The sequence below is a fragment of the Eleutherodactylus coqui genome, chromosome 1 (genome assembly GCF_035609145.1).
Source record: "Eleutherodactylus coqui strain aEleCoq1 chromosome 1, aEleCoq1.hap1, whole genome shotgun sequence".
Lineage (NCBI taxonomy): Eukaryota > Metazoa > Chordata > Amphibia > Anura > Eleutherodactylidae > Eleutherodactylus > Eleutherodactylus coqui.
In genome coordinates, this window is record NC_089837.1 from 522,071,975 (window position 1) to 522,099,916 (window position 27,942).

The 27,942-nt window shown below is 47.2% G+C and overlaps 1 protein-coding gene across 1 annotated transcript; it reads right to left on the reverse strand.

Moving 5' to 3' along the window:
* Positions 1-4,080: 4,080 nt before the first annotated feature.
* Positions 4,081-27,687, reverse strand: ACER3 (alkaline ceramidase 3). The gene is made up of 11 exons (XM_066588278.1): positions 27,530-27,687; positions 17,579-17,689; positions 17,049-17,101; positions 15,927-15,979; positions 15,109-15,190; positions 14,867-14,902; positions 13,649-13,707; positions 12,677-12,778; positions 11,081-11,185; positions 10,438-10,483; positions 4,081-7,495 (listed from the first exon to the last, which is right to left on the reverse strand). Exons 1-11 carry the CDS (start codon positions 27,630-27,632, stop codon positions 7,442-7,444), a joined length of 804 nt encoding a protein of 267 aa, XP_066444375.1. The 5' UTR covers positions 27,633-27,687; the 3' UTR covers positions 4,081-7,441.
* Positions 27,688-27,942: the final 255 nt, after the last annotated feature.

Consider the following 27,942-nt stretch of genomic DNA (forward strand, 5'->3'; position numbering starts at 1 on the left):
CCGCAGCTCGCTCCCGGAGGTAAATTTTTGCAGATCTAACAAACTGCGGCGCATCTCAGCTTCTTCTGCCTCTTTTATTGACCGCTCCAGGCCTGCCAGCGTCGCTTCTGTAAACTTCATCCAAACTTGGTATAGTTCCAAAGTTTTTGGCGCATCTACTAGTTTTTCCCATACGTCTCAATCCACCACATTTACAAGCGCCGTTCACCTCTTTCATGAATATGGTGTGGATTACACTGATCAGGAACTGGTGTAAAGCCAACACAAATTACATCTTTGCTACATAAGCCGCGACATTGTGAACAGTGGCTGCTGTACATTGATAAGACACTGCCGTGGCCCCTGTGGGAGCAGTCCCAATCCTGGTGGCCATGGTGAAGGATTACAGGTACGACATTGGGTGGTGTAAGGGCATCTCTCACTGCAGGTTGGTGCACTCAGGCGGAGTTGCATTGGCCCTACTGGTGGAGCGTGCGAGTAAGCGTGTAAGGTCAGAGCAAGGTGGTGCACAGCCTGATCGGAGAGCCACCCGAGATGCTGCTATGTGCAGATGCAAGACAGGTCATCCCAGCCATAATCGTTCCTGTGCTGCCAATGCAAAAGTAATGCTTGTGACAAGAAATAACCTGTCCCTTGCTGGCATAGAAACAATTTTCCGCATTGACATTCCGCACGCAGATTTTACCTATTGACAGGGTACATTCACATGTGGATCTGCACCAAAGACTCTGGCAGAGATGCTGATGAAGTCGTGAACTTGATCTCAAATTGAAGGGGTGAAGTCAGCTGCAGAGCTGCACCAAAATTCATGGTAAAATCTGCAACAAATCAGGACCGTGTGATGGCTGCTGGTATACTCAAATACCAATCTCTCCCGGCCTCAGGATTTCATCAGCAGCACCCAGGAGGGACAAGAAGTTGTGATGTCTGGTCAGTTTTGTATAAATGGGAAGGCAGGTGTTACTGAATTTTGCACAATGCACTCCACAGAATATCCCCAATATCTGCTAAGTGTGCGACAAACTGTTGCAATTTTTTTCAGCGATTATGGTTGGAGCTACAATAACCATAAGGGCAGAGGTGCCCGTAGCAATCCAAATACTACTCGACATTTCAAACAGGCCACAGTTGGCACAAGTCAGGTTGGTCACTGCAGGCAGCTGCACAAATCATCCTTTGAACCAGTCTTATTAGATGCTGCCGTTTCCATTAGTAAATCCCAAGAGTTGAGCCGCTCCTGTAAGTATGCCAACTCTATCTCCGCTGCCCATGCCCTGACTGCTGGCCGAGAACCCCTAGGAAGGAAACTGGCAGTAAAAGTTGCCTGCGGAGGCATAAAGATGAATATGGCTCGAGTCATGCCAAATGTTTCCTCTGCAGGATTTGATAGTCTGTAAAAAAAAAAATCATGAAGTGTGATGAGATCAAAACAGGAGGAGTCTTTAATATGGCATAGAACAGGACGTTTACCTAGATGGTGTGTTACAGGCCAGTCTAAGTGACGAGGGCCCGGCCGTGATGGACACATGTATCTAGGGGTGCAAGCGCCTCAGTATGTTTGATGCATGTCTGGCCATTCCATCCATCAAAGTGAAGTCTACACAAGCTGGTGTATACTTCCACAATAACGTGCACCACCTTCTAGAGCAAGTTAGAGTAGAGCCGAGAGCCTGTGGCACCCTGCACCCCTTTTACTAAAGCCCACAAAAAAAAAAAAGGTCCATAATCACACAACAACCTAGTGAAAGACCTTTTTCTCCCTATTCAGCCACCAATATTCTTCTTCCCAGAGTCCCTCCTCACTTCTGAAACATGGCCATAGCACGCCCTGGATGCTATTCCCTGATTGGCCAGTGCTGCTCATATGACCACTGGCGAATCAGAGCAGCACGCAGTGTCTTACTACCACCAATATCAGTCTTCGGGTAGTCCAAGAATTACTGTACCTCAGAAGGATGAGGAGGCCCCAGGAGGCAGATCAGCAGCCAGATAGTGAGAATTACCTGGTGGTCCTTTCTCCCGACTCGGCTGTTGATTTGCTTGTTTCCAAGTCCTTCTTCATACTTCCAAGATGGCTGCAGCAATTCTTAAGACTGCCTGAGAAACACCGAGCACTGATGGTACATCACAGCACAAAACATGGAATGCTAGCTTTACTCTACTGGAGACTGTGCCTACACAGGAGGTTCCAATAAAAGGTACAGGAACAATTAGATATATCCAACTTCTTGTTTTATTTAGATTAAAATCCAGCTAATCTGTGTGTTTCAGGGTGAGCGGTTTCTCTCTTGGACATCCACTGTGCTCCAGCTCATGACTGTTACCCAATATTTAGGGTTATGGGTTCCCTTCCCTAAGAGTGAAGTTAGTCATCCCAGCACTGATGAAGGGGTTTACCCCCAAACGCGTTTATTAGTTGGATTTTAAGTTTTAATATTCTAAATAAAACAAGTTGGATCTTCACCTAGTTGTTCCGGTACCTTTTATTGGAATCCTTGGAGAGCTGCGTCTATAGAGCAGATTTCTCTTTAATCATATCCTACCCTCCCGCCATTGGTGGGTCAGTCTGGGTGGCAGCACCTCCTGTTCTCCACCATATCCAATCTCAGCACTTTAGACCAGGGCATCTTCCCAGGCATTTAGTCCCAATCTTCACTGCGGGTTTGCTCCACTTCTCTCCACCCATTTATCTTTTCTCCTTAGAGAGAGGACCTAAAAAAGGTGAGTGAGGAGTCTTAAGGGGTTGTCTCACAAAAGCAAGTGAGGTTATACACTTCTGTATGGCCATATTCATGCACGATGTATATTACAAAGTGCATTAAATATGAGCCATACAGAAGTTATTCACTTACCTGCTCCGTTGCTGGCGTCCCCGTCGCCATGGATCCGTCTAATTTCGCTTTCTTCTGGCGTTTTTAGCCGCGCTTGCGCTGTGCGGTCTTATTTCTGGTGAATTGTGCCTCGTGCCGGAGAGCTGGTCATCGTAGCTCCGCCCCATGTGCCGATTCCAGCCAATCAGGAGGCTGGAATCGGCAATGGACCGCACAGAGCCCACGGTGCACCATGGGAAAGGACCCACGGTGCATCGTGGGTGAACATCCCGGTGGCCATCTTGGTGAAGGAAGAAGTTGCAGAGCGGGGATTCGGGTAAGTAATATGTATTTTTATTTTTTTTTAACACATCCATTGGGGTTGTCCTGCGCCGAACGGGGGGGGGGGCCTATGGAAAAAAAAAACCCGTTTCGGTGTGAGACAACCCCTTTAAGGCCTTTCATGCTCCTCTTGGTAATATGCACATAAAGGAGATAGATGGAACAATACTTCTGCCACACCATTAGAGAAGGCAGCATTCCTGCAAGTTAATGCTGGACTCTATACAAGCCTTGTAACAATGACTGGGAATTGAAACCCAAGCCAGAATCCATACATGGACAGCTGTTTCAGGGAGTCTACTGCACATGGATGAGGGACAACCACCCCAAAACAGCTGTCTGGGAATCAAAAGCCAAGCCAGAATCCATACACAATCATTGTTACAAGGCTTAAATAAGAGTCCAACCTTGACTTGCAGGAATGCTGCCTTCTAATAGATGCTGCTGCAGAGGCATTGTTCCATCTCCCTTATTAGCCCAAGATATTACATGCCACTGATTGCTGGCCAATAAAAAAGCACCATGGAGTGCAGCTACTAATGCAGTGTAGGGGTACGAGCAGTGGGTTACTGATGGAACAGGAGCCAGGTAGTATCAGACCTACAGCCAAACTAGGAGAAAGTATTGACGCCAGGTAAAGCCAGCCTCTTCAGTCCCTGGGGAAGTTGCTTTAAGCGCCTCGTCAGTCTCAGGTTTTCAAAATGCTGAAGTGAATTTCCACCCACTAAAAACTCAATAGAAGTTTAAAAAAATATATATATAAAAAAATATATAAAAATTTACACTGAGATTAGCATTAAAGTTCTACGATGTGATGCTGCCCTCTTGTGGTGATCAGTCCACACAACCCCTATAAGCCTCATCAAAACTAGGAGATAAATATATTCCTACCGTAAGAACACATCGTGTAAGAAAACAGACAAAAGCATAGGCACAAAAAAAATTTTATTAAGAAAATAAGTTAGGCACTGTTTCTAAGCATACATGGCATAAAAGTGCCTGTAAAAAGTATCCACACCCCCAATCATGCAACAGAAAAATCACAATGGTTTAATAGAGTCATGTTATAAAGATCGTAAACTAGTGAAAGAGGCCGATCGAGTTCACACGCCTTCTGATAGTGTTACAAAAACGGCAAGTAAGTCTTTTCAGAGTTTGCTTGGCACAAAAGAACCTAAAGAGCAGATATGGCACGGCAGTGGTGACGGCTTCAATACTCTGCAGAAGAGGGGGCAAGGCTAATGAAGCCAAGAAACCCAAGTGGAAAACCTGCTGCAGTCTGCAAGAGAACTGCGACACTGATGAGCTTTAGTTGGACTTCACATGCGGCGGATTGGCTGCAGCGGATTGGCTGCAAGCATTAGACCGTCTCATTCACCTGACTGGAGCTACAAGTTTCCTGTTCTTACCTCCATTCAGATGAACAGAACTGGAAATTTTTGCAACAAATCCACCATATTTCTATCCTGTCCCCAAACAAATAACAATGGAATGACAAGCAGACCCCATTAACCCCCGAGTGGCCGAGTCACAGTAGAGGTGTGAAGCAAACTGAAACATTTGTTCAGGACTTCACACTTGTCGGTCACTCTGTTCCCAATACCCTTTGAATCTTCAAGCAACATGGTGACAGTTTTACGAACTGCAATTTCATCTTCTGCAAAGGCAATAGAATCCTGAGCAGCTGTGATTGTACCACTGAGGGGGTGAGTAATTATGCACTGGACCATTTATGGTATAATCACTTACTAGAGTTGGGATCTTTCCCTTTAAGCAAAGTAAAACCACCAAGTCAGCGGCTGGGGGCGTGAATACTTTTCAGAGGTACTGTATCAACCAAAAACAGTTCAATATCCAGTAATCTATACCATCTGTGTTACATTGTTATATTGACAGAAGACACATTGCATTTTGTAGCATCACTGGGACCCAACCAAAACCAACGGCAACCCAATACAGATTGTGCGTCCAGAGTATCCCGTGTTGGGCGAGGGTTATAATACTTGTCCACAGCAGGTTTATAGTCTGTGTGTACAGTCTTAGTAGGGACATCAATCTAGAATACGCAGTGTGATGGGAGTGCTGTCACTTTAGCCTCTGTGGGATGAGCTCCATAGTAGTAGAGAGGTCAGCAACGTATGTTACGGTTACACCACTTTAGTGAAGAACTTGTGATGGAGCCTCAGCATGATGGATCAGAAAGGGGAAGAAAACAGGAGCAATGGAGGAAAAAGCAAAAATGAATTGCAACAACCGCTCTGAGCAATTAGGAGGAGATTTAAGATAATTGTTGAAAGCTAAGACGTAAAAGAATCAGGAAATCCAGAGAATAGGGATCTCACCCCAATTTGGTTGATCTGGCTGGAAGTAAAGGAGGAAGCCAGTTGCTACAAGGAACAAAACAAAAAAAACCAAAACTGTAGTTTGTCTTCTGCAGCTTCTACATATAGCTGTATATAGTAACTGCAGACTGAGCCTCAATACAAGATCCATCACTGAAACTGGACAGATCGCTTGGCCTTCAGTGCTTCCATCTTCTCTCCAAATTATTCCTGAGCATGTAATACAATGGGTCAAAAAAGGTGAAAGACCAGGCACAACGGAGAGGAAAAAAAATGCCACAGCCGCTCTGAGCTTTTAGGAGGATATTCAAGAGGATTCTTGAAAGCCATGAGGGAAATGAACCAGGGGTCTCATCCAAAGTCCCTTTACACATTGAGTTGGTCCTCTGCATATCAGTTATTTTTTGCAATAAGGTTTAATAAAAAAAAAAACTTTAAGAGTCCCAAATACATGTTTTAAGAGTCCCAAATACATGTTTTAAGAGTCCCAAATACATGTTTTAAGAGTCCCAAATACATGTTTTAAGAGTCCCAAATACATGTTTTAAGAGTCCCAAATACATGTTTTAAGAGTCCCAAATACATGTTTTAAGAGTCCCAAATACATGTTTTAAGAGTCCCAAATACATGTTTTAAGAGTCCCAAATACATGTTTTAAGAGTCCCAAATACATGTTTTAAGAGTCCCAAATACATGTTTTAAGAGTCCCAAATACATGTTTTAAGAGTCCCAAATACATGTTTTAAGAGTCCCAAATACATGTTTTAAGAGTCCCAAATACATGTTTTAAGAGTCCCAAATACATGTTTTAAGAGTCCCAAATACATGTTTTAAGAGTCCCAAATACATGTTTTAAGAGTCCCAAATACATGTTTTAAGAGTCCCAAATACATGTTTTAAGAGTCCCAAATACATGTTTTAAGAGTCCCAAATACATGTTTTAAGAGTCCCAAATACATGTTTTAAGAGTCCCAAATACATGTTTTAAGAGTCCCAAATACATGTTTTAAGAGTCCCAAATACATGTTTTAAGAGTCCCAAATACATGTTTTAAGAGTCCCAAATACATGTTTTAAGAGTCCCAAATACATGTTTTAAGAGTCCCAAATACATGTTTTAAGAGTCCCAAATACATGTTTTAAGAGTCCCAAATACATGTTTTAAGAGTCCCAAATACATGTTTTAAGAGTCCCAAATACATGTTTTAAGAGTCCCAAATACATGTTTTAAGAGTCCCAAATACATGTTTTAAGAGTCCCAAATACATGTTTTAAGAGTCCCAAATACATGTTTTAAGAGTCCCAAATACATGTTTTAAGAGTCCCAAATACATGTTTTAAGAGTCCCAAATACATGTTTTAAGAGTCCCAAATACATGTTTTAAGAGAAAAACCCCCCCAAAAAACCACGCACACAAATCTGCAGCCCCCCTCCTAAAGAAAGCTGTACTATCAGATGAGGTTGATTTATCTTTGGCCAAGTTATTACAAGAACTGGAGTGATGGACAAGTTGGTGGATTTTTTGAGATAGCAAGCTCAGAGTAACTAGTCGGAGACCTTTGGGTGGCAATAGACCAGCCGTTGGTAGCATTCCAGCAGTTTCAGGCTGAGCGCTCCACGGTTTGCATGTTACATGATGTCTGGCTGTGGACATATGCCACTTGTTAATGAGATGACAAGTTTAGCTTTAGAGATACAGAAAGGAAACCATGGATGTTAGGAGATGCGGCTAAAGCCACGACGTCTGTGTCCCTGTCCGTTGGAGATGGCAGTACCAGTGTGAGGCCCTACATTCCTCTATATAGGTGGCAGCGGTGCCCACAGGAACACTCATGTATTGGGAATATATAGAGTTGTAGTCCAGTGCTCACTGCATAGAATGTCGGGTTATTTTGTCAGAAGTCCATGGAATGTTTGGTTTCTCCTTTGTGGCTTCTTCCCATTTTGTCAATGCGTCCTGGGGGATTCCACCAAAAGCACCGGCCACATCCCGAAGAGGAACTGAGGAAGAGCAGAGAGAAGAACCAGCAGCATGAAGTTACAAGGCACCAATGTTTCCCCCCCCCCCCCCCTCCCCCAAGCAGAGTTGGAGCGATCCAGTAGCTACTCTTGCTGACCCAGAGCTCCAATGATCAGGCAGAGCGCCCTTTAACTGAACAGCCAACCATAGAGTCATAGCAGCCTAGTCCTGTCCACCCCTCCATGCACGTAGCCACTGGACCGTTGGTATATAGACCTACAGTCGGTGTGTACACAATCACTGCCTCAGTTATTCACCCAACCTGCCATCTGCACTTATTGGGCTTATTAGCCCCTTTACCAGCTCTCGTGTGACTGGTCACAGCATATACTATCAGAAATATTTTCATACCTGAGCAAGAGAAGTATTTATTTCCATATCTTAATACTTAGTGGGGCTCCTTTGGCCTCAATGGCTTCTGATACACTTCAGCTGCTATTCCCCTCCATTCATCCTGCAAATATCTGGCAAGTTCTCTCAAAGATGGATGCTGTTCAGATTTCTTGACCCAATGTTCTAGTTTGGCCTGCAGCATCCTGACCTGAACCTCTAAGGCAGTTTAATCATGGAATATCTATACCCAGAAACCAACATAAAATAGTGCTAGATGCGTGGCAAGGTAGGTTGTCTTATTGGAAGTATTGCAGACCATACCATTGTTACATTGTCAGCAGCACACCATTGTCTAGAAGGTCAGGGTCACCTCCATGTTCATGGTTCTTGTCACTAAAACCAATGTACCGAGACGATGCCACGTAAACCATCCACAGACCATAGCAGAACCTCTGCCGTACTTAAGCCCTCCCTCAGACTTTTTGGGCAGCATTTAGCACTGCCTGTTCACACAAGTGTCAAAACGTAACATTTTCAACGCTGCGCTTTGACAGCGATGCATGTTCTATCTTTGGCAGTTTTCAACCCCACGCTGCCCATTGAAATGAATGGGCAGCGGTTTCATCGCTGCTGAAAACATGGCACAACTTGGTACCACATTTTTTGGCAGCGCTGAACGCAAGCTGCACGACATAAATAACTCACCTAGCTGCCGCCATAGTGGTCCCTGCAGCTGCTCTCGAGCTCTGGGCAGGCTAGCGGGCACTCGTCAGACTGACAAGGCATCTATTGCTAGTGACAGGGATTACAATCCCCACCTCTAGCGAGAGATTGCTCTGATTGGCTCAGCTCACTTACACTCAGTAGACTCAGCCAATCAGAGCAATCCCTTGCTGGAGGCAGGGGTCTTCAAACCCCATCACTAGCCAAAGTGTCAGGAGTTCGAGAGCAGCGTCAGAGACCTGACAGCACCGGCTAGGTGAAGATTGATATATACATTTTCGTCAAGGATCCTTGGCAGCTGTACTGAAGACGCAACCCAAACGGTGTAAAGAAATGCATGACAATGCTGCCGAATCTGCAGTAAACGCAGCGTTGAAAAATGCCATGTTTCTGCAGACGCCTGTGAGAGGGAGGCCTAACTGCTGGCACAACACTCAGGCGACGAGTGCGCCAGGATCCTCCACACACAGTACAGCCATCTGATCTATGGAGTGACAAGTTGTGCTACTCATTCAGAACGTTCTTCCATCGATCAGCTGTCTGATGGCACTCCTTGGACCGTTGTAGATTGCAGAATGGATGGAGGGAAATACCAGCTGAAGTGGTTTCAGATATTAGTAATAGAAAGTATTCCGGAGTGTATCCAATGTCAATAACCACAAAGGAGCCCCACGTAGTAACATAGGGTAACAGTACTTCTGATTCTTGCTCAGGTGTCCAATTACTTTTAGTAGGACAGTGTATGCTGCGACCATGCAGATATACAAGAGCCAGTGAAGTCAGACCAACAACAATTATGCTCGTTTGTCTAAAACTAAAGTGAACATAGCAGGTTTAAGTGAATATCACAAGAGGCTGAGCATACCCACACTGACTGCAGATCTGAGCGCAGGCAGGCTGAGCCTGTGAAGACAGCCCCCACCCCACAGCCGAGAGGACGTCCCAACAACTCAGTTACTAGAGAAGCTGAATTCCTAACGACAAGCAGTGGATTGCAGAGGGGCTGCACCGCAGCCTTGATTTATAGTGGTAAGATAATGTGTTAAGGGAAAGTCTATTACCAGATTGAGGACACTGGCTATTAGATGAGCTGATGGAGTCTGAAACTGTGGGGTTAGCTTTGATGTCTCTTTATTGTGGTTCTGTATTGCCAGGCTTAAGGGGTAACAGTCTGCAAGTCCAAATCTGCTGCACTCACTAGCTACATTGTCTTAGAGGAAACCCTATACACATCTGCCTCATCTCAGATGTCTCCTAGGGGCCACAGTCCGCCTACAGGTTGTGTGTAGTACTGCAGCTCAGCACCATTCACCTCAATGGGCTCAAGAACAGGGGTGGCGTTTGTCGGTGAGAGCGGCCACCCTTCTCATTCCTTTATAGGCTTGAGGCCACTTCGTTCTACAACTTGCTTCTACACCAATCACTTACTATGGGGACAAAGCCCTGTATGTTGGCTAATGATAGGTTTTATACTTCGTGTTTCAATAACAGTTTTTCAAAACTCCTGTTTGCTGTCAGTGAATGGGCTTGCAGAGGCTTGTTTAGACTATGCCATGTCAACAGTAATGCAAGATCATAAAATGCTAGAGAGTGTAGTTAGTTAATGTTTACATTCCCTGACAGCAAGCAGAAATCTTGAAGCTGATGAGGAATGGAAACAATATATTAGAAGTTAATAGAACTCCATATAGGGCCAAGCCCCACCCCTCCATAATACAAGATGTACGGGGCGCTCCTGACACGCTCCGGGCCCACCAGACTACAGATTTTTGCCTGACTAGTCCTACAAACATAACTTTGACGCATCTTGTAAAGCAGAACTACTGCTCCCAGCATGACCAGACGGTTGCATTACGCAGGTACTTACCTTCACCTTGGGCCGATATTTAAGGTAAAGTGTCCGTGTATACAAGCTGCAACAGAAAATGTAGAATCCAATTAGAAGAACCGATCTGCATCCCATCCCCCAGATCACCATCACTTCTAACTTTCTTAACCCCTTCACGACCACAACTGGGATCAGAGATAACAGCCTTGTGGTTAACCCTTCACATACTGCAGTCACTAACCACATTTAAGTTACTTGAAAAGAGGGCCTCCCTCTAACCCCAAAATGCCAACTCCTCCACCCCCATAACAAGATCATGAGGTACCAATTTGGCTGCCATGGCCTTGTGGTTTTATGGTGTATATCTGCATGGTTGCAAATATATACCTGCAGCCCATATGCAGTTACATTGTGTACAGACTGCGGGGTACAGACAGCGCTAAGAGACGGTCTGGGGAGAAAAAATAAAAATAAAAAAGGGTGAGGGGCCCACCTGTGTGAGGGCCCACCTGTGTGAGGGCCCACCTGTGTGAGGGCGCAGTCATGCGCAGTACAATTTTGCTGCAATACACGGTGGGACGCAGGGTCACAGCTGTAACACCACAGGAGCCCCGCAGTGGTTTCCGCTCACGGCCGTGTGAGCCCAGTAGTTCTGAGCGGCCACAAGAAAGTGCAGAATTACCTAAACAAGATGTGCAGGTAGGAGCCGAGTCCAGTCAGTATGTGCCACCAGGCGTGAAACTGCGTCACAGCTCCGAGGACCGGCGGCATCTTCTGTCGGAGGTCCCTGCAACATACAAAGCATTAATGTGTAGCGCGCCTATAAGACTCGGGCTGACAGTTATGGGATGCTTACAGCCTCTCTGGAGAGAAGGTCCGATATGCTCTACTACTTTGTAGAAAGTCAATGATTCCCATGGAAGTTTCTTCTGATTCTAGTCAGTTCTGCTGACTTTGGCTACACAGTGTTTCACCGATAAACATGGAGGTAAAATAAGGTCATTGAATGGCTGCGATTGGTTAATCGACTGCGGGCTCTCATTGGCCGACGCGGTGCTCTATTAAACAAAGCATTAAATACCCTGCCTCCAGGAAGAACTGCTCCATTGGCTGGAAGGAGAATGCCGCAGCCTGCAGCAGCGATTAAGGCCAGCACAAGGACCAGAATGCAGGCAGTAGGTGAGTATTATTAGACACCTCCTGAAAATAAGACACTGCCCTGAGGCAAAAAATTAATGTAAGACTGTCTTATTTTCGAGGAAACACAGTATTGTCCCTTGTGGGTGCAGCGCGACGCCCAGTGGGGGAAAGACTTTACATTGCCCAACCATCAGGCACAGACGTTCATCTGCCCGACAATCAGCTGTACAGAAGTGAAATCTCACTGCCAGCAGCCATACTTCCCAATATACTATTCGAAAATTATAGTATCGGTATTTGTGATGGTGCAATGAGCCACACAGCTGAGCCACACGCACACCACACAGTTTATCCCACAGGGACCAGAAGCAGCACTGAAGATGAAGGACCTGTGATGACTTAATCATGCTCCGCTCCTGACACTCACCCCAAGTGAATGACTTCCATTCTCCGCCCCTGATTACATGACGTCATAGGTCCTGCACCCTTGTGCAGATTACAGGCAGACTACAAACCCCCTGCGCATATTAGCCTCTTACTCTTTAGCTGAGTACTATGGAGCAATTCCAGCAACCTGATTGGTTGTTTGGGTTGTCTGATTCAACCCGATAGGTTATTAGGACCAAAGTACGGAGTAAAAGGTTAATATTGTCGTCTATACATGACAACGGGGGCGGCCATCAGTCCAGAGGGGATTTAGAAATATGCTTTACAGCAGCTTCATGGGCCAGTCACACCATGGACAGGAGGGGCCCAGTGACTTGTATGGAGACTGTTCTAGACATGATCTGTGTAGGGAGGGGAGCAGGTAGGGTCCACCACTCACAATAGGTGATGAGCTGTGACTGTTCTCTATATAGGGGATACCCCTCCATGTAATCCTAAGGTTCTATAGAGAAAGCTTTATAGCACCTCACAAATAGAACATATCAGCCCATTAGCTTCTGTGCAAAAAGTGCAGGTATTTGATTGGGACTGAATTCTTTAAAAAAGTGTTAGGCCTGCGCTCGTTACATCAGACCAAGAATTCAGTAGCTGTAAAGAGCAAAAAGCTGTGAAGACCCCCGATGAAGGTGAAGGCCAACATTGCTCCATTACTATAGCTGACATCAGGTCACAGCCACCTACAGTCACTCACCTCCAGGTATCACAGAAAATGTTGTCAATATTCCAGAGTAGAAATCCAATTAAAAACACTCCTAATGAGGTGTAAGCCAGACCCCTGAGCCACGGGTACACCCTGCAAGACAAGGGGGCTGTTAGCAGCAGAAGAAACTTCAAGATTAAGGTGCAACTGCTGAGTGAATGTTGGCAGCATCTCCGGCTCCCGTTTCAGACAACCCCAAAGTTTAAGCGCCCCTTTAAAAGTGGTTGTGAAGATGCAGGTCCTGGGGTGAACAGCTGATCCCAGTAAAGCACTCCCAGCAGCCTTGGCAGACAGCAGAGATTACCACTCTTACAGGGTCATCGAGGAACGGGAAGGGGGGCAGGCAAGACCCTGCTCTGCGATGTTAATTGGCCTTAGGTTTATCTATGAACAGAGTTGGTGTTCATACAAGTTAAGTAACTTCTGGGGTTCACCTCCCAATGCATATAACATTGGAGGCAGACTAGTCTGTGGTATTGCCAAGCTCTAGAACAAAAGCAAAGAAGTTGTCAAGAGTTTATCAAGTGCCTCTTAATGGGTCCCCAGTGATGCAACACAAGTGATCCTCAACGCTCCCCACTTGTCTGCCGCCTTTGGTCTCTGTTGTGTTTAGTCGGCCAGCGACGTCCTGTAGACCTGCTGCAGCAGACTGCAGCACTCATCACTGAGCAGGCATTGGCTGCAGCAGCTTGTTTGTAGACGGTCAGGCCGACTGCAGCCTCTACAGAGCCCACCAGGAAGACGCCGGCAGGGAGGCAGCAAGTATCAGCTGTTTTGCACCACTGACCCTGCTGGGGTTAGAGAAGGAGTTCTGCTACAGTAATACCATATACGAGTGGCTTTTCAGGGGTTAACACCACAATGCTTATAGTCTAATCCCATGTGTATAGAGTGGAATGTCCCTTTAACTGGGTGACCAGAGCAGCAGATTCAGGTCAGGACTGGTCATTACAGAGGCCTTACCAGGTAACTATATACACGGAGCGGAGGACCAGGAAGCCGACCAGCACGCCGTACATCACCTGGAGGGGGAGGAGACAAGGAGATCAGGTAAGACACATCCTGCAGCAGGACTCGTCTCCACCGTACACGGCATGAGCCAGCCCCACTATAGGCCGTAGGCTCCTTCACACGAGCGTGTTCTCACTGCGTATCACGGATGCGTACTACACTGCGAATGGAGTCAATGGACGTTCGTTGCTCCATGCACACCGGTGTGTGGATACGGCATATAGATATTCAAGAGAAATAAATCCCAGCATGCTCTATTTCTCTGCGGATGTATGCAGCGTGAGGCCTATACATTTATGGGCTGCGCATGATCCGCTGTCCGGACAAACTGGTCTCCCCACAGCGTTTTCATACGAAACCTCGCTATAACAGTAGGGAGTAAGAAGTCACTGTGCATGACTGATATGCAGTGCCATACATGGCCTCTACTGGCAGAGTGTATGGTTGACAGATGGGATTACACATACCCCTGTGGGCATGAGCACTGAGGCGGAGTTAGGACTCCAAAGTCTATGGTGGTTTGAAATCCAAGTCTTCAAAGGTTCAGACTGCTGTCGTGTTCCTCCATGCTTTACACTGCAGCTCTACACCATTAGGGCGCACTCATGAGCAACCGCAATCTAGCTTTACAGTCGAGTTTCCGACATTGAGATGTCCCTGCAGAGTGCCCATGTCGGGCGAGGTCCATCATTGGTGTTCTCTCCTGGATATGTATTGCACACTAAGTATTATAGACTAATAGACTATATAACACATTAACTCCATTAATTTTATAAAATTGCTGATCATGACGGGTCGTTTCGGTCAAGCAATTCCAAAATACACTTTACCACCCAAAAATAAATAAGAGCCGGAGACTGGGGTAGTTGGATTGGAAAGGGTTAAAGTCTGAAAGCTTCTTAGGAGAGGCTCAGGCTGCTGCTCTGTCACCACCATGTTTTACACTGCAACTGATAGTTCAGAATGTGCCTCAGCACAAGCCTGGAGGGAAGTCTGTAAGTGGAGCGATGATTCACAACAGATAAAATGTATTATAAGCCACAATAGAAGAATCATGCAAGTGGTCAAATGTTAGGGGAGGGGCCATAATAAGGAGGTGGAGCCTCAGTCCTCTATATAAACTACTTAGGATCATTTAGACATTAGAGGGACACAAGACAGTAAGTTTACCTGGTGGAAGACCGGCTCCTTCAACCGCAAGTAAACCTAAAGGAGAAACACAAGGCGGATTAGCTGACTGAGCTCTGCTACATCACTATGGCTGACAGACAGCTGGTCATCAATGTCCCCAAATCAGCATCTGAAGATCAGAGTCTCTCCCACCCCCTTCCTACAGGACCCCCCCCCCCCTCCACACGGCATGACCCCCCTTTCTCCCTCCCCACAGTGTACAGTACCCCCCCAGCACTTACTGTAGTAACTATGACACTGAAGAGTATTAATATGAAGAGCAGCAAATAATTATACGAGTTTTTGTTCTTGAAACATTCAAATCTGAAAAGAGAAATAAAGCAGAAGGTCACTGAGTGCAAAATCCAGGCAGATGAGGGGAGTGGAGGATGGCGCCCCCTGGATGATGGGAAGAGAGCATACGAGTCCACATCCGTACAGGACCACCATTACAACTGACCATGGATAGTACTAGTGCAAAGACGGTCCTCCAGCTTACTGGTCTAGTGCTATCATTCCACCACTAGATGGCAGCAGTGCAGAAGATCTCCTATACGTGTTGGATACCATCCAGCAGCCATCTGGGCTGCAACTACAAGTCTAGAGATCGGTCAAACTTACAAAGTTTCCCTTTAATGTATTGCCATCCCTTTTATCATATAGATGTAGACATACGGCACTGAAGCAGAGAGAAAACACCCAACATTCAAGCCGACTGCGGCCAGAAGCCCCGACCTCATCCCTTAAGCTGGTCTTATATCAGTATGCTGTGGACTCTACCAACAGTCTTGTTATATGGTCACATCTGCACTCTATCAGCCATTTTCTTTAACACTTGGCATTCTGATCAGATGCCACGGTCACACGGAGCAGAAGTGCTGCAGATTGTGGCAAATCTGCAGCATTTCCTCATCAAAAACAGTGTAAAAAGCCACCTATAGCGACTAATCAAAGAGCATCTTTCACTTCTGAGGCTACTGGGTTGGGATGCTACGGCAACAGTCTATTTTCCTGTTGGGCATCTATGATAAGTGAAGCCACGACCGGTCCCCATACTTACAGGCAGTAGACGAACACGCTGCAGCTGTAGATCATGGGCAGCTCATCCAGAAGCTGCAAGGAAGGAGACAAGGGGTTAATACTGACACTTCTAGAGGCGGGAACGTGACAGCTCGTTACATTAGCCTTTTAATAATATTTTAGAACTTGAATGGTGCATTAAAAAAATAAAAATTGGGCACACCGATCCCAAATATGCTTTTTAGATTAATTTTAGTTAAAAAAAAGGGTTTAATCTTTTTTGTAATTAACACTTCGTCTTTTAGGGAACTAGAACTTTCCATCATTTGATCACTGCTGCAGCATAATGGAGTGTCACCATCATATTACACAATACTGCGATCAAGCTTTGCCACAGGCAATAATCTAGGATGGCCTTCAGAGAGCCCCTGGCTGCCATGGCAGCTGAACTCAGATCACAGCATTTGAAGGGTTAACAGCTGCAATCAGTGCAATTGATGCCAAGACTTCTCACAGCCGAGTCCAGTGAAGAGCCTCTGCGCTCAGGGGGTCCGGGGTTAGATTCATATTATACAAGACTTTATTCGGAGTGTCATGCGTGTTTTGGGGTTTGGAGGCGCCGATTATAAATATGCAACATTGTGCATTTAGAGTAAATTTAATGGATCTCTGCTCGAGGCCCCCCCAACTAATCAGGGGGTCTTACCACTCCAGCCAGTCCGGATGGGGACTACCATAGTGACAAGCTAGGTGCCGGTGGCCCCACTCCATGTGGGATTCCCCACCAGTTGAGTCTAAGAGTCACTTGGCTAATACTCCCTACTTACACTCCCCTTTATCGGTGCTGTACTAGAACTACCTTTGTTTTTTCTTACAGCTGAGGGTTTGTTACAATTCTATCCAGATACCGGGGAGCTTTAAGGGATTAAAAAAAAACAAAAATATTCCAGCCATGTTAATTTAGTGGGGCTCTGACCACAGGAGCCCCATCGCTCCTCACCAGCCCCACCACATAAGCAGTATGGAACACACTTGGCGGTTTCCACGTCACCATAGAGCTGTATATGGAGCGTCGGAGCACGCTTAGGGAAGGGTTTAAGGGGGCGGGCGCCCACCTCCATTGTCAGGAGAGCATCTTCTGTAGGCTGTCGGCCGGCATTACCTGCATCTCATACTGCAGTGTCATGTGGAAGCACCAGGACCCCAACCCGACGGCTGCAAGACACAAGAGCAGAGCGTTATATACACAGTACATTGCAGACGTGTACGAATGAGGGACGCCATGTAACCAGTGGCTATACACGGAGAATGTACCCCGCTCTCCAGCACCCCCTGCTGTTACAGGGACAACTAGCAACCCAAGTGTTAAGTCATGGCAGCGACCCCCAATACCGGAGTTGGAATAAACACAAATTACATTAGATTAACTTTGTCCCCGGCGATAAAACACTTCTCCTCCCTCCTCAGTGAAGTAGGGAAAAAGACCGAAGGCAGCGATTTCAGCTCTGCAACCGGCCGTCTAGGAGCGGGACTTACAACCGAGTCCAGTATGGCTGCCACGCAGGGGGACAGTGCATCCAAAACACTACAAAGTGCATATAGCTGACTTAAACTATATTATACAGAAGGGCATGCTGGGAGTTGTAGTTCTGCATCAGGTTAACACTCGTACAGAAGCAGAGGGCCACTCACCTGCTATCCCCAGGTAGGCCACCAGGTATCTGGTCTCTAGTCCGTCTCTAACCGTCTGAATGGCTCCATAGATGGGAGGTAGAATCATGATCAGGTTACTCACCGTGTTCCCTGTACAGAAAGATGGAATAGTGTAAGATCCTGCAGTGCATTGTGGGAGATTCTCAATATTAGCAATGCAAGTGGCAGATCGTACAAGGTCTCTGCAGTGCCACCTAGTGGAAGGGAGCTACCCTGCAAGTGGATGTTCATCCTTTAACCTTGCAGAAGTGCTCTACCATTCCAGATTTCCCAGGCTGCACTGCATGGCCTTTAAGTCTGATGCCCACTTGACATTACCCCTCCCATTCTCCATCAGAGACCTGGGACAGTACTACAACCCCCACACTGTACAGAACAGCACTAAGACTGGATAGGACTTCTGGCAAGTGTGCCATTCAGTCTTCTAGGAAAGGTAGGTACCAATTGTCAGCCAATATGGCTGTCGTTACTTTCACAGCCTCCTAACTGGGACCCTGAGAAGTGGTACTACTACACAAGTACATGGGACATTCAGGGTGCCAAGTTCTGTGGGATCAGTTTTAGTGGTAGTCCCCCATCTTTACCAGCTTCCTGAGGGACCATACAGTCATAGTTGCTGCATTTCAGAGCAAACTCACCATTTCATGTGTTTTTTCTGGACAAAACCTTAAAAAGTTGTCCATTTTTAAGCTATCGATGGCCTATCCTCAGGCTATGCCATATGTAGATAGGCGGCAGACTTTAGCCAAGAAATATCTGCAGATCAGCTGTTCACCACAACATTGAGCACAGAGTTGATTCCTGCAGGAAGCAGGCAGCTCTGTTCTCACTGCAGTGGCCAGGTTTGGTATTACAGGCAAAGTTTCCAGTGAAATCATAGGAACTTTTCCTATAATATCAAGCCTGGCCACTATAGTAAGAACAGAGCCATCCACTTCCTGCAGAGGTCAGCTGGGCCCACAAGTGCATCTGCCCTGTGAACCACCAATTGGCAGGGGGTTCCAGAAGACACACCCCAGCCAACCTACTGTTGAGACCTTAGGATCGGTCATCAGTAATTTACAACTGCACTTCGCCCTCAATCAGGATGTCACATTTGCTTATGGGTTTGATAAGGAAAATTTGCAATAACTGGATTTAGCCAACATGCAATACCAGCGGGCACTTGTCGCCAGGCAGCCGGACATATTTGCATAGCCGTCACAGGTTACAGTGCAGGATTTGCCTATGGCAATTTGTTTTGCATGGACTCCATGTACAAGCCCACAAGTTATCTCTGGATCCCAGCAGAGACGCTGAGGTCGGTGGAATCACATATTGGGGAGGGAATAAAAGCCACATGTGGAAGCAAGTCAGTGCAGAAGATTGTGAAGTCAAGTCGCTTTCTGACAGTGAATGCCATCACATCAGGAGGCAGCCAGACTGGACCGACATGTTAACCTCCTATGTAATCATCTTCACATGGATGAACAAGCATTGTAATTCTCACACTGGCCATTAGAGGTCAGCATTACACACTTTTAGAACAAAACCTCTTTGCAGCGTGCAGTAAAACAATTTTTTTTTTATTAAGGGGGGGGGGGGTGTCAATGTATAAGGTTTCTCTAGACTGGATGTAATGGAAACAAACCCTCAGCTGTGAGGACAAGTCAGCTTTAAATGTAAACAGGAATATTCCAATTCACTTACAGCAAGCCGAAATCTCGAAGACGCCAGAAGGAAGTGAAACAGATAAGATTTCCGCAGGCTTGTTTTGCAGGAGTTTGTGGCGATTTGTCAGCTATTTTAGATGTTATTGCACGTTACAAAATAACTGCAAGCATTACAAAAAGTTATAGGCCAGATACTACTACAGGTCAGGCGCAACGAAAACCGCCAAATCCACATGCGGATCTGTGGATCTACATATATGCCGAGATCACAGCCTTCTGCTGCAGCCTGAGGCGGGACAAGTACTTCTACCTGCATGACGGACCCCACGGGGCGCACTGCGTGTATTTACACAGGCGAGAATAACGCACAAGTCCCGCGTGGCTGCGAGATGCGCAGAACGTGTTTTGTAATAAACCATTAGCTTAAAGTGTTAATTTACATGAGCGGTTTCTCACTTGCCCAAATAGCGAGATCGAAACACATTATGTCACTTTCGTGCGAGTTGCGAGACGGACTTGTAATGCAGGGTGTCCGTGTGCGGTGCAAGTGGAGGCGAAAATATCAGGTGCAACTTGCTACTCCCCGTGCAAATATGGCCGCAGTCGGTTTCAGACAAATGCATTTTTTCCACGGATGTGCACCCGATCATGGGCTTTACCAATCCGAATTCAGAGCGTCTTAAGCCCCCCCCCCCCCCCCATTATGCTGTGCATCCGGGTCAGTAAAGCTGGCGGTTAGGCTGGGAAACAAGTCTGTATTATGGCCACAGGGAGGCGCTCATCTGAAACTGGCCAAAAGTAAAAGTTAGAAAAGAACAAACTTACCTAAAACAAACTAGGACAATGCAAAGTCTTCCACCTGTGGCCACCACACATGAGCGAGCTTCCATCTAGGCTTTCCTCACGTGCCACCCATTACCTCGCATCATTAACCCCATATACACCCTTGTACAAAGCTCTCATGCACCAACATGGGATCATTCCATGGAGAAGAGGTAAAATATATAGATTTCCAGAAAAGATCTACGTTTCCAGGATACGAGGGCTGTTACACTTCATGGAGACGACTTGCAGAGCGCCAGTTTGATGCGATGGCATTTTTCGGTGCAGTCGAGCAGCAGTGTTTTAAATGCCCTCCGAGTCCAGTGAATTCCACAAGCTGGAAGAATCTGACACCATTAAATCCTGTCCAGCCCCTACTCAGACGCCTCTGCCCTGTGCCGGTCACTGCATTGGCTGCCCGTCAAATATAGACTACCATTTAAACTCACTGCCTTCTCCTTCCATAAAGCCCTCCACAGCACCGTGCCACCCTAAATTGCATCCCTCATCTCAGTCCACCCCATTCCCCCAATCCCAGCCTGCGCCCTCCGCTCACAACCTCAGACTGAGCGCCCCTTTAATTCGAACCCCTCATTCCCACCTCCAAGACTTCTCCAGAGCAGCACCAGTCCTCTGGAATGCGCTACCCAAAACTATCCGGGCAATCACTGACAAAAATGGGGGGGGGGGGGGGGGACACATGCAGATGGGGTGATTTTTTAAATTCACGCCAGAGATCCTTGGGCACAATTCACAAATATTTCACTTGCATGCCAAACACCGCACACCCGCATGTACCATTCTCATCCAAAAAGATTTTTACTTAAATCCATGTTCACACAATCATCCAAACGAATAAACAGGTGCTGCCTGCGTGTACCCTGTTCTAGGAAAAGAAAACATAAAATAGAAAGCATATTTTATTGTAAAACACTTAATTTGGAGGAATATTCCCAGAGAGGAAAGTGAAGCCCCGCATGTCCTATTTTGAAAGGATTTTCAGCCAAAAGTTGCCCATGGAAGTCTACGGCGGTGTAGACTTTGCTCATTTGTCAGCTGCAGCTTCAGGGCGCTTTCAGGCCGCGTTCCCACGTGCAGGTGGCAGCTTGTAGCCGAGACTCCACCCGGCAGTCAATGGAAGCGCGATCCCGCTGATATCATGCAGCTACTGGCAGCCGCAAGCCGATACCTGAATGTGGGAAAGTGGCTGCAACACAGAGCCGTCGCCGATCGGCAGATAAGGCGCATTTTCTCTTGTCCAAATGTGGACTTTATTGCATTTTTCTGCAGAATTACCCGTTTCCTTCATGCCAGTTCTGCAGCAATCACCTTCTCCAGCGTGAACAAGTAGAGATGGCAAGTGATGCAAGCTTCAAGCCGGGTAGGATAAGCGCCGACCGCGCCGCCCTTACAGCATTCGTTTTACATACGGACTCCTAAAGTGTCCCCCAAGGCCGCCGCAGCTCCCCGGACCCGATCTTTGATCATACGTGCTTAAGCTACAAGCCCAGGCGGCTCAGAGACCCGCAGTCCGGACAGACACTTCAGCATATTAGCAGCGGAGTCTGCCTCATGAGACGTTCAGGGCACCTTCACACAGTGGAAGATTTCCATAAGACGCATTTAATGATGCAGCAGATTCCAGACGTATAAAGCAGGTTCGGGCGCAGAAGTCTGCAGCGGCACATAAGCTGCATCTTATGGGAATATTCTGCTCGTGTGAAGGCGCCCCAAGAGGTACTGGTGGCACATTACACAGCAGAGGATGTTGTGCCGTAAAGTAGAAGGATGATTCCTAGAAACAGGATGTCCATTTAACGTACAAGGAAGAGTAAAGAGCGCCCACAGACAGATTCACCCGCATCCAAGGCATTTGTGCACACACCGCCACAATATCACAAGTAGGTCTCCATACCGAATGCACAAAAGACCCTCCTGTAAAGACCACCATTTCTCCTGTACTGATCCCCAAGTTGCTCCGGCTGCACACGAGCGAGTCGGATTCCACAGCAAAACCCAGCTGTGACAATGGCCAGACACTCATGCGCAGTAAAGGTTGTTTTTTTTAAGTTTAAATATTAGTTTTTCTTCTGCACAGACGCTAGGTAATGTCAACTGCAGGTCGGACGGCTTCTACGGACTTCAATTGAAGCTGTCTGCCGATTCAGCACAAAAAAATAAAAATAAGAATAGAACATGCTGATAGTTAAAATCTGCTCACCCGAGCAGACATGCAAATGTTCCCTTATACAATAGGCACAGAATAACACATATCATCTGCACAGGTGACAACTACAACATTTCTGCAATTGAAATTTGATCGTGTGAAGTCAGCCTTACATTCCAGAGCTGCACTCACACTAAGAAAAAAAAAAAAAAAAAACACACACAATACACATACACATCTTATCCTGTACCAATCCTGAGTTCCATCCTGTATTCTACTCCAGAGCTGCACTCACTATTCTGCTGGTGGAGTCACTGTGTACATACATTACTTATCCTGTACTGATCCGGAGTTACATCCTGTATTATACCCCAGAGCTGCACTCACTATTCTGCTGGTGGAGTCACTGTGTACATACATTACTTATCCTGTACTGATCCTGAGTTACATCCTGTATTATACCCCAGAGCTGCACTCACTATTCTGCTGGTACATACATTACTTATCCTCTTGTCCCATCAGATACGGTGGGATGTTGGTCACAGTTCCTCTCCCACAATGGCTACAGGACACATCGGCTCCTCTACTCATCCAATCTGGGAATTTCTATCAAGCAATAACCCAAGAACAAGCTTCTTGACTTGGGCAGGCGGCCCGATACACGGTACAATGTGGTGGTGCAGACAGGGGGAACCAAGATGAGTAGTCGGCACTCAGGCTGCTCTTTATATAACAGGGCATCGCAGTACAAGCCCAAGTCACTTACACCTCAGATACAAGCATCCAGTAGGGCGGCGCTCACAGGTGGTGTTTCTTGTTGCAGAAAACCAAAAATTTACTTTTACATCTGATTTTTTTTAATACATGCATTTAAAAAAGACTGTGCTCAAGTGCAATTAAAAACCCCATGTGAGTGCAGCCTTTGGGGGTCCAGGCAGGGTGGATCTGCAGCAGAGTTTCCATGTGAACCCTCCACACAGAAGTTCTGCATCATTTATAGTAGCAGCAAAGTGGATGAGATTATGAAGAGCTCATCCACAAGCTGCAGAAAGAACCCGCACAAAACCCGTGCGGAGATTGACATGCGGTGTTGAATTCAATTCTGCAGCATATCAGTTTTATCGCCGTCTGTCTGCGGACTCCACCTCCTCTCAGTGGGGGGGGGGGGGGGTGAATTCTGCATAGGAAGTGCAATAAAACCTGCATCAAGTGGGGCGGGCTTGGAGGCAGGCCTTCTGCTGCAGATGTGCAGCTCAGCGCCATTGTGGACCCAACCGTAGCAGGGGCGATTGTGACAGCTACACTGGAGAAGTGACAGCAAGACACCCCATAAAGGGGCTGGAGACAAGTCCTCCTTCCTGACTGATTCTTCTCTAGTCCTGCATTGTGTTGGTGTCCTTGTCCCTGCTGGTACACGAGGTGCTACCTGCAGCCCAACCAGGTTGTACAAGACGTCCTGCTCCTCCGGGATGGCAGAACTACCTGCTTTTACCAGAAGGTCTGCCGTCACCTACCACCCCGGAGGAGCAGGGCTACCTGCCGTCACCTACCACCCCGGAGGAGCAGGGCTACCTGCCGTCACCTACCACCCCGGAGGAGCAGGGCTACCTGCCGTCACCTACCACCCCGGAGGAGCAGGGCTACCTGCCGTCACCAGAAGGTCTGCTGTGTCTTCCTGCACAATCTCAGGAGCGATGAGCAGGTACCAGGACACGGCCGTTACACAAGGAGAGCTGGACAGGGTTGTAGAAGGGCATCAACCCAACATTAGGACTGGAGGAGAACCGACAGAGCCCTGCAAAATGACCTACTGACCACCCTGTCATACAGACTCCATGAAGCACATAGGAGTGCGAGACCCGGAGACACAGGTTACATTTACACAGGCGAGTTTACGATCAGTCGGGGACACATGGATCGAGGAGAGGCTTTTCTGCTCCTATAGGAAATAGGCGATTCTTCAACAGAATCGCCCGAAAATAGGGTGTGCCGCAATTTCTCTCAAGTCACTATGAGAAAGAAAAATTTGCACGTGCCCTAATAAAAAGGATGCCTTGCATAGGTTAGTAGTTCAGCATGTCCCCTCCAGGCCTGTGGAGTTGGAGTCAGAGGTTTGGCTTACCGACACGAAAGCCCTGAAGGGCAGAGGTGCTGGGCCTCAGATGAGCTCTGCCAGTGACTAGTGTCACAACTGCAGGCCACTTTTCCCTATGGATGCCCTAGTCATAGGAGAAATCTGCAAATCAGAAAAACCAAAACACCAAAAACTAAGTGTCCAGTCATTAAGGGGTTAAAATTCCAGCATGCTACAGTCCGATGCATTCAATATAAGCCAACAGGACCTGACAGATGTAAAGAGCACTGACATTCTGATAACTCCAGGGTGTTACAATAATCACCATGTGTTGTCATGTTAACGATTGCTACATCTGTACCGGCTCATTCCCATGTGGTCACTGGTTCCTAGTAAGTGAAGCTCCTCCCACCACGTGGGGACTGGAGAGCACGACTATGGCACGATGCTACAACATGACGTCACACAATAACCTGCCACCCAGTTCTATGGACTGGGGGAGGAAACTACAGCAAGCTGATGAGTGCCAGGACTTCTGCAAACCGAGAGTAGTAACCCGCAGAGCAAGGGTCAGCGCCGGAGGATTGTGGGCACAGAACATCTGTTAAAGGGCCAGTTATCCAAGAAGCAGCAACAAAGTGGAGCCTGTATGATCTGTATACGGGATGTTTTATCCTGCTACAATCAGCCATAGCAGACCATGGAGAGAGTCCATGATAGGTGGTATGGAATGATGGGGAAGGAACAGGAAACGGTGAGGAAGTATCCGACCCACCAGAACAGATCCCAACGCATCAGAAGTTATAAAGTTGTTAGCAGCTCTACAAGTGCTGCCCAACAGGACAGTGCTGTGCCACCCTGCACCTCCTTTCATCTACCACCCTACCCGTGCTCTGCCAATAAGTTTCCACTAAATCTTCCATCTACAATCCTTCTCTAGAGCTGCACCAGTTCTGTAGAATGCGCTACCCCTGATAGTCAGGTTAATCCTCGGCAGCCAGTTACCCACCACAGGATATACCGCTACACTCTGGGCACGCTGGGTTCGTATGGAGGCTAGGGAGCCGCAGGAATTCCATGGGGTTTTCGTCCCGTGGGAACCCAGCCTTACAGTCAAAGTTGTTTTTTTGCCAATATCGTTATGTATTTAAATTTCACGACTAAAGTTACTTGACTCCTAACTTTCACCATTTAGGAGCCAAAGTTACTTCGGCAATGCTTCCAGGGCGGCGCCGCAGCCACGTGCAGGTCGCTGAGGAGTTAACAGCAGATTCCTTACAGCCCGAGTGTAGCTATCTAAAATCCAAGGCTAGCATCCAAGAAACGGGTGGAGCATGAAAGACGCCGCGACGAGAAAGAGGAAGATATGGATATTAATCTGCACAAGGGAGGGAGACGGGGAGATAAGGGAGGAACAGACCGGCTCACACATCACCATATGCTGAGAAAGTAGTCGTCACACTGAAGTACAGCTCCACTACTCCCATAGCCAGAAGGATTGGTAGACCATGGCTGCCTACTTCCAGAGAACAGCTCCACACCAGCCTACAGGTTGTGTGGGGCATTACAGCTCTGCTCCATTTACTTTAATAGAGCTGTAATTCCACACAACCTGCTGACAGAAGGGGCACCGCAACCATGTTCTAACCCTGGAGAAGTACCTTGATGCTGAGGATACAACTTTGGTTGCACAACATGAAGTCTGAGAAAAGTTGCACTACAAAAGGAGGGGGGAAAAAAAGTTACAATTTTGCTCAAGAATTTGACTTACTGTTGCGCAACCGCCATAACAATGCAGTTTGGTTGACCTATCATACCTAACCCCCCACCCCTCCCCCATGTCCTATTGCCTAGTGAACTTACCCCCAAATGTTTAGCTCCTCCACATCACCGCAGGTCAATGACTCCATTAGGAACAACTCATGAATACGGAGGAAACCTGAGCGCCAACTACATTGGGGCACGTGTGCGCCATAGTTCAATATGGCTGCATCTCCTGTTGCCCCTTTTGCAGTTGCTAAACTTTAGCTCCCGCTCCACCCCGGGGGTTACTGCTCTATGGTCAACATTACAGAACCTAACCCCTTTAAGGCAGAGTTTCCTGTTAAGCCGAAGCAGCGTAGTATCCCTGTGCGACTTGTATACCGTGAGCGCGGCGATCTGCTAGGCACGGAGTACACGATAAGACACGAGAGGTTATGATAAGAGCCTGTAGAGTATTTTAGGTATGTCAAGTGGGAAGCAGAGGAGCGGCCGTCACCTCCAGCATGCCAAGATTTAAGAAAAAAAAAGCGGAGTTAGAGAACTCATGTAATTTTTTTTTTTTTTAAAACATGACAGTCTGATGCAAAATTGATGAAGATTGTGTTAAAGTCCCAAACAGGCCATGGTTTCCGGATTTCCTCATAGCTCAGGTGAGGTCATTACTGTCAGTGGCTCAGGTGTTCTCTATGTAGGATATCCTGGAGACATGACCTGTTGGGGGCGCCCTGGACTGGGGGCTGAGAACTGCCCATTGGCAGTCAGCTCACATGGGGCTGTTATGGTGGAAGTAACTAGGCAGCCCTACCATGTGATCGCGCTTGTGGCGATTATCCAACTGTCCCTCCGATCAGTTGGGGTTTACGGGAGCCTTCACGCACCGCACAAGAATCCACCACGGAAAATACCAGTTAGGAGGCAAAAATGTAAAGGGAAAAAAAAAAAAAAAAAACCACGACATCTACATGTATACATACCGCCACATTCTGCCCCCCCAATGTTATTAGCGGAGTGCGCAGCGTGAGGCTCATTTCTTGTAGGGGGTGGGAGATTAGTACCAACTACATACGGGCAGCAGGGCATCCAGCACCAGCCCACAATGGCAGAAGGGTATATAGCATCAGATATGGTATATAGGGCCATATACTATGAATGCAGCAGGGTGTACAGCACACACTACAGAGATGGCAGAATATATACCCCCTGATACACTGGTCTCTATAGGACAGCAGCACGTCCAGCATATACACTACATGACAGAGATTACACACACACACACACACACACACACACCAGTGGATACAGTATCTAATATGAACTACAGTATATACTACATGACAGCAATGGATACAATGTATCTAATATGAACTACAGTATACACTACATGACAGCAATGGATACAATGTATCCAGACAGCAGTAAGTGCCACAGGACAGCCCGGCGCCGCTACTCACAGAACTCGGCGATGTAGTAGGACGCGGCGTAGTTCTCCTCGCACCAGTCCAGGGTGGAGGTCGGCGGCCCCCAGTAACCGGGCCTGTCCACCGCCGGAGCCATCGCTCTGCTGCCAGTCACTGGCGGCCGAGAAGAGGGAGGAGCTAGCACAGAGCACCGCCCCACCTGATCAATGACGGATTCAGCCCTGCGGGGCGGGGCTATTTCACTTGCGCTCAATGGGTGTGACAGGCAGAGGAGGCGGGGTCAGCAGACTCGCCTCAGGTGACTGATAAGGGCGTGGCTTAGAGGACGCGGCAGGGCGGGAGGTTTGTGTGAGGAGCGGTTCAGCGCTGAAGGCAATGTAATGGTACATTATCCTGAGGGGCCGGTACTGACATATGTATCGGGATATTATACAGTAAGGGACTAG

Excerpts from the sequence above, each read along its gene's own strand:
- ACER3 (XM_066588278.1), bottom strand. The coding sequence starts at position 27,632 with ATGGCTCCGGCGGTGGACAGGCCCGGTTACTGGGGGCCGCCGACCTCC. Across the intron at positions 17,102-17,578 it reads GGCCTACCTGGGGATAGCAG|CCGTCGGGTTGGGGTCCTGG; the intron begins GTGAGTGGCCCT and ends TGTGTCTTGCAG. Across the intron at positions 14,903-15,108 it reads TCAGTGTCATAGTTACTACA|GTTTACTTGCGGTTGAAGGA; the intron begins GTAAGTGCTGGG and ends TTTCTCCTTTAG.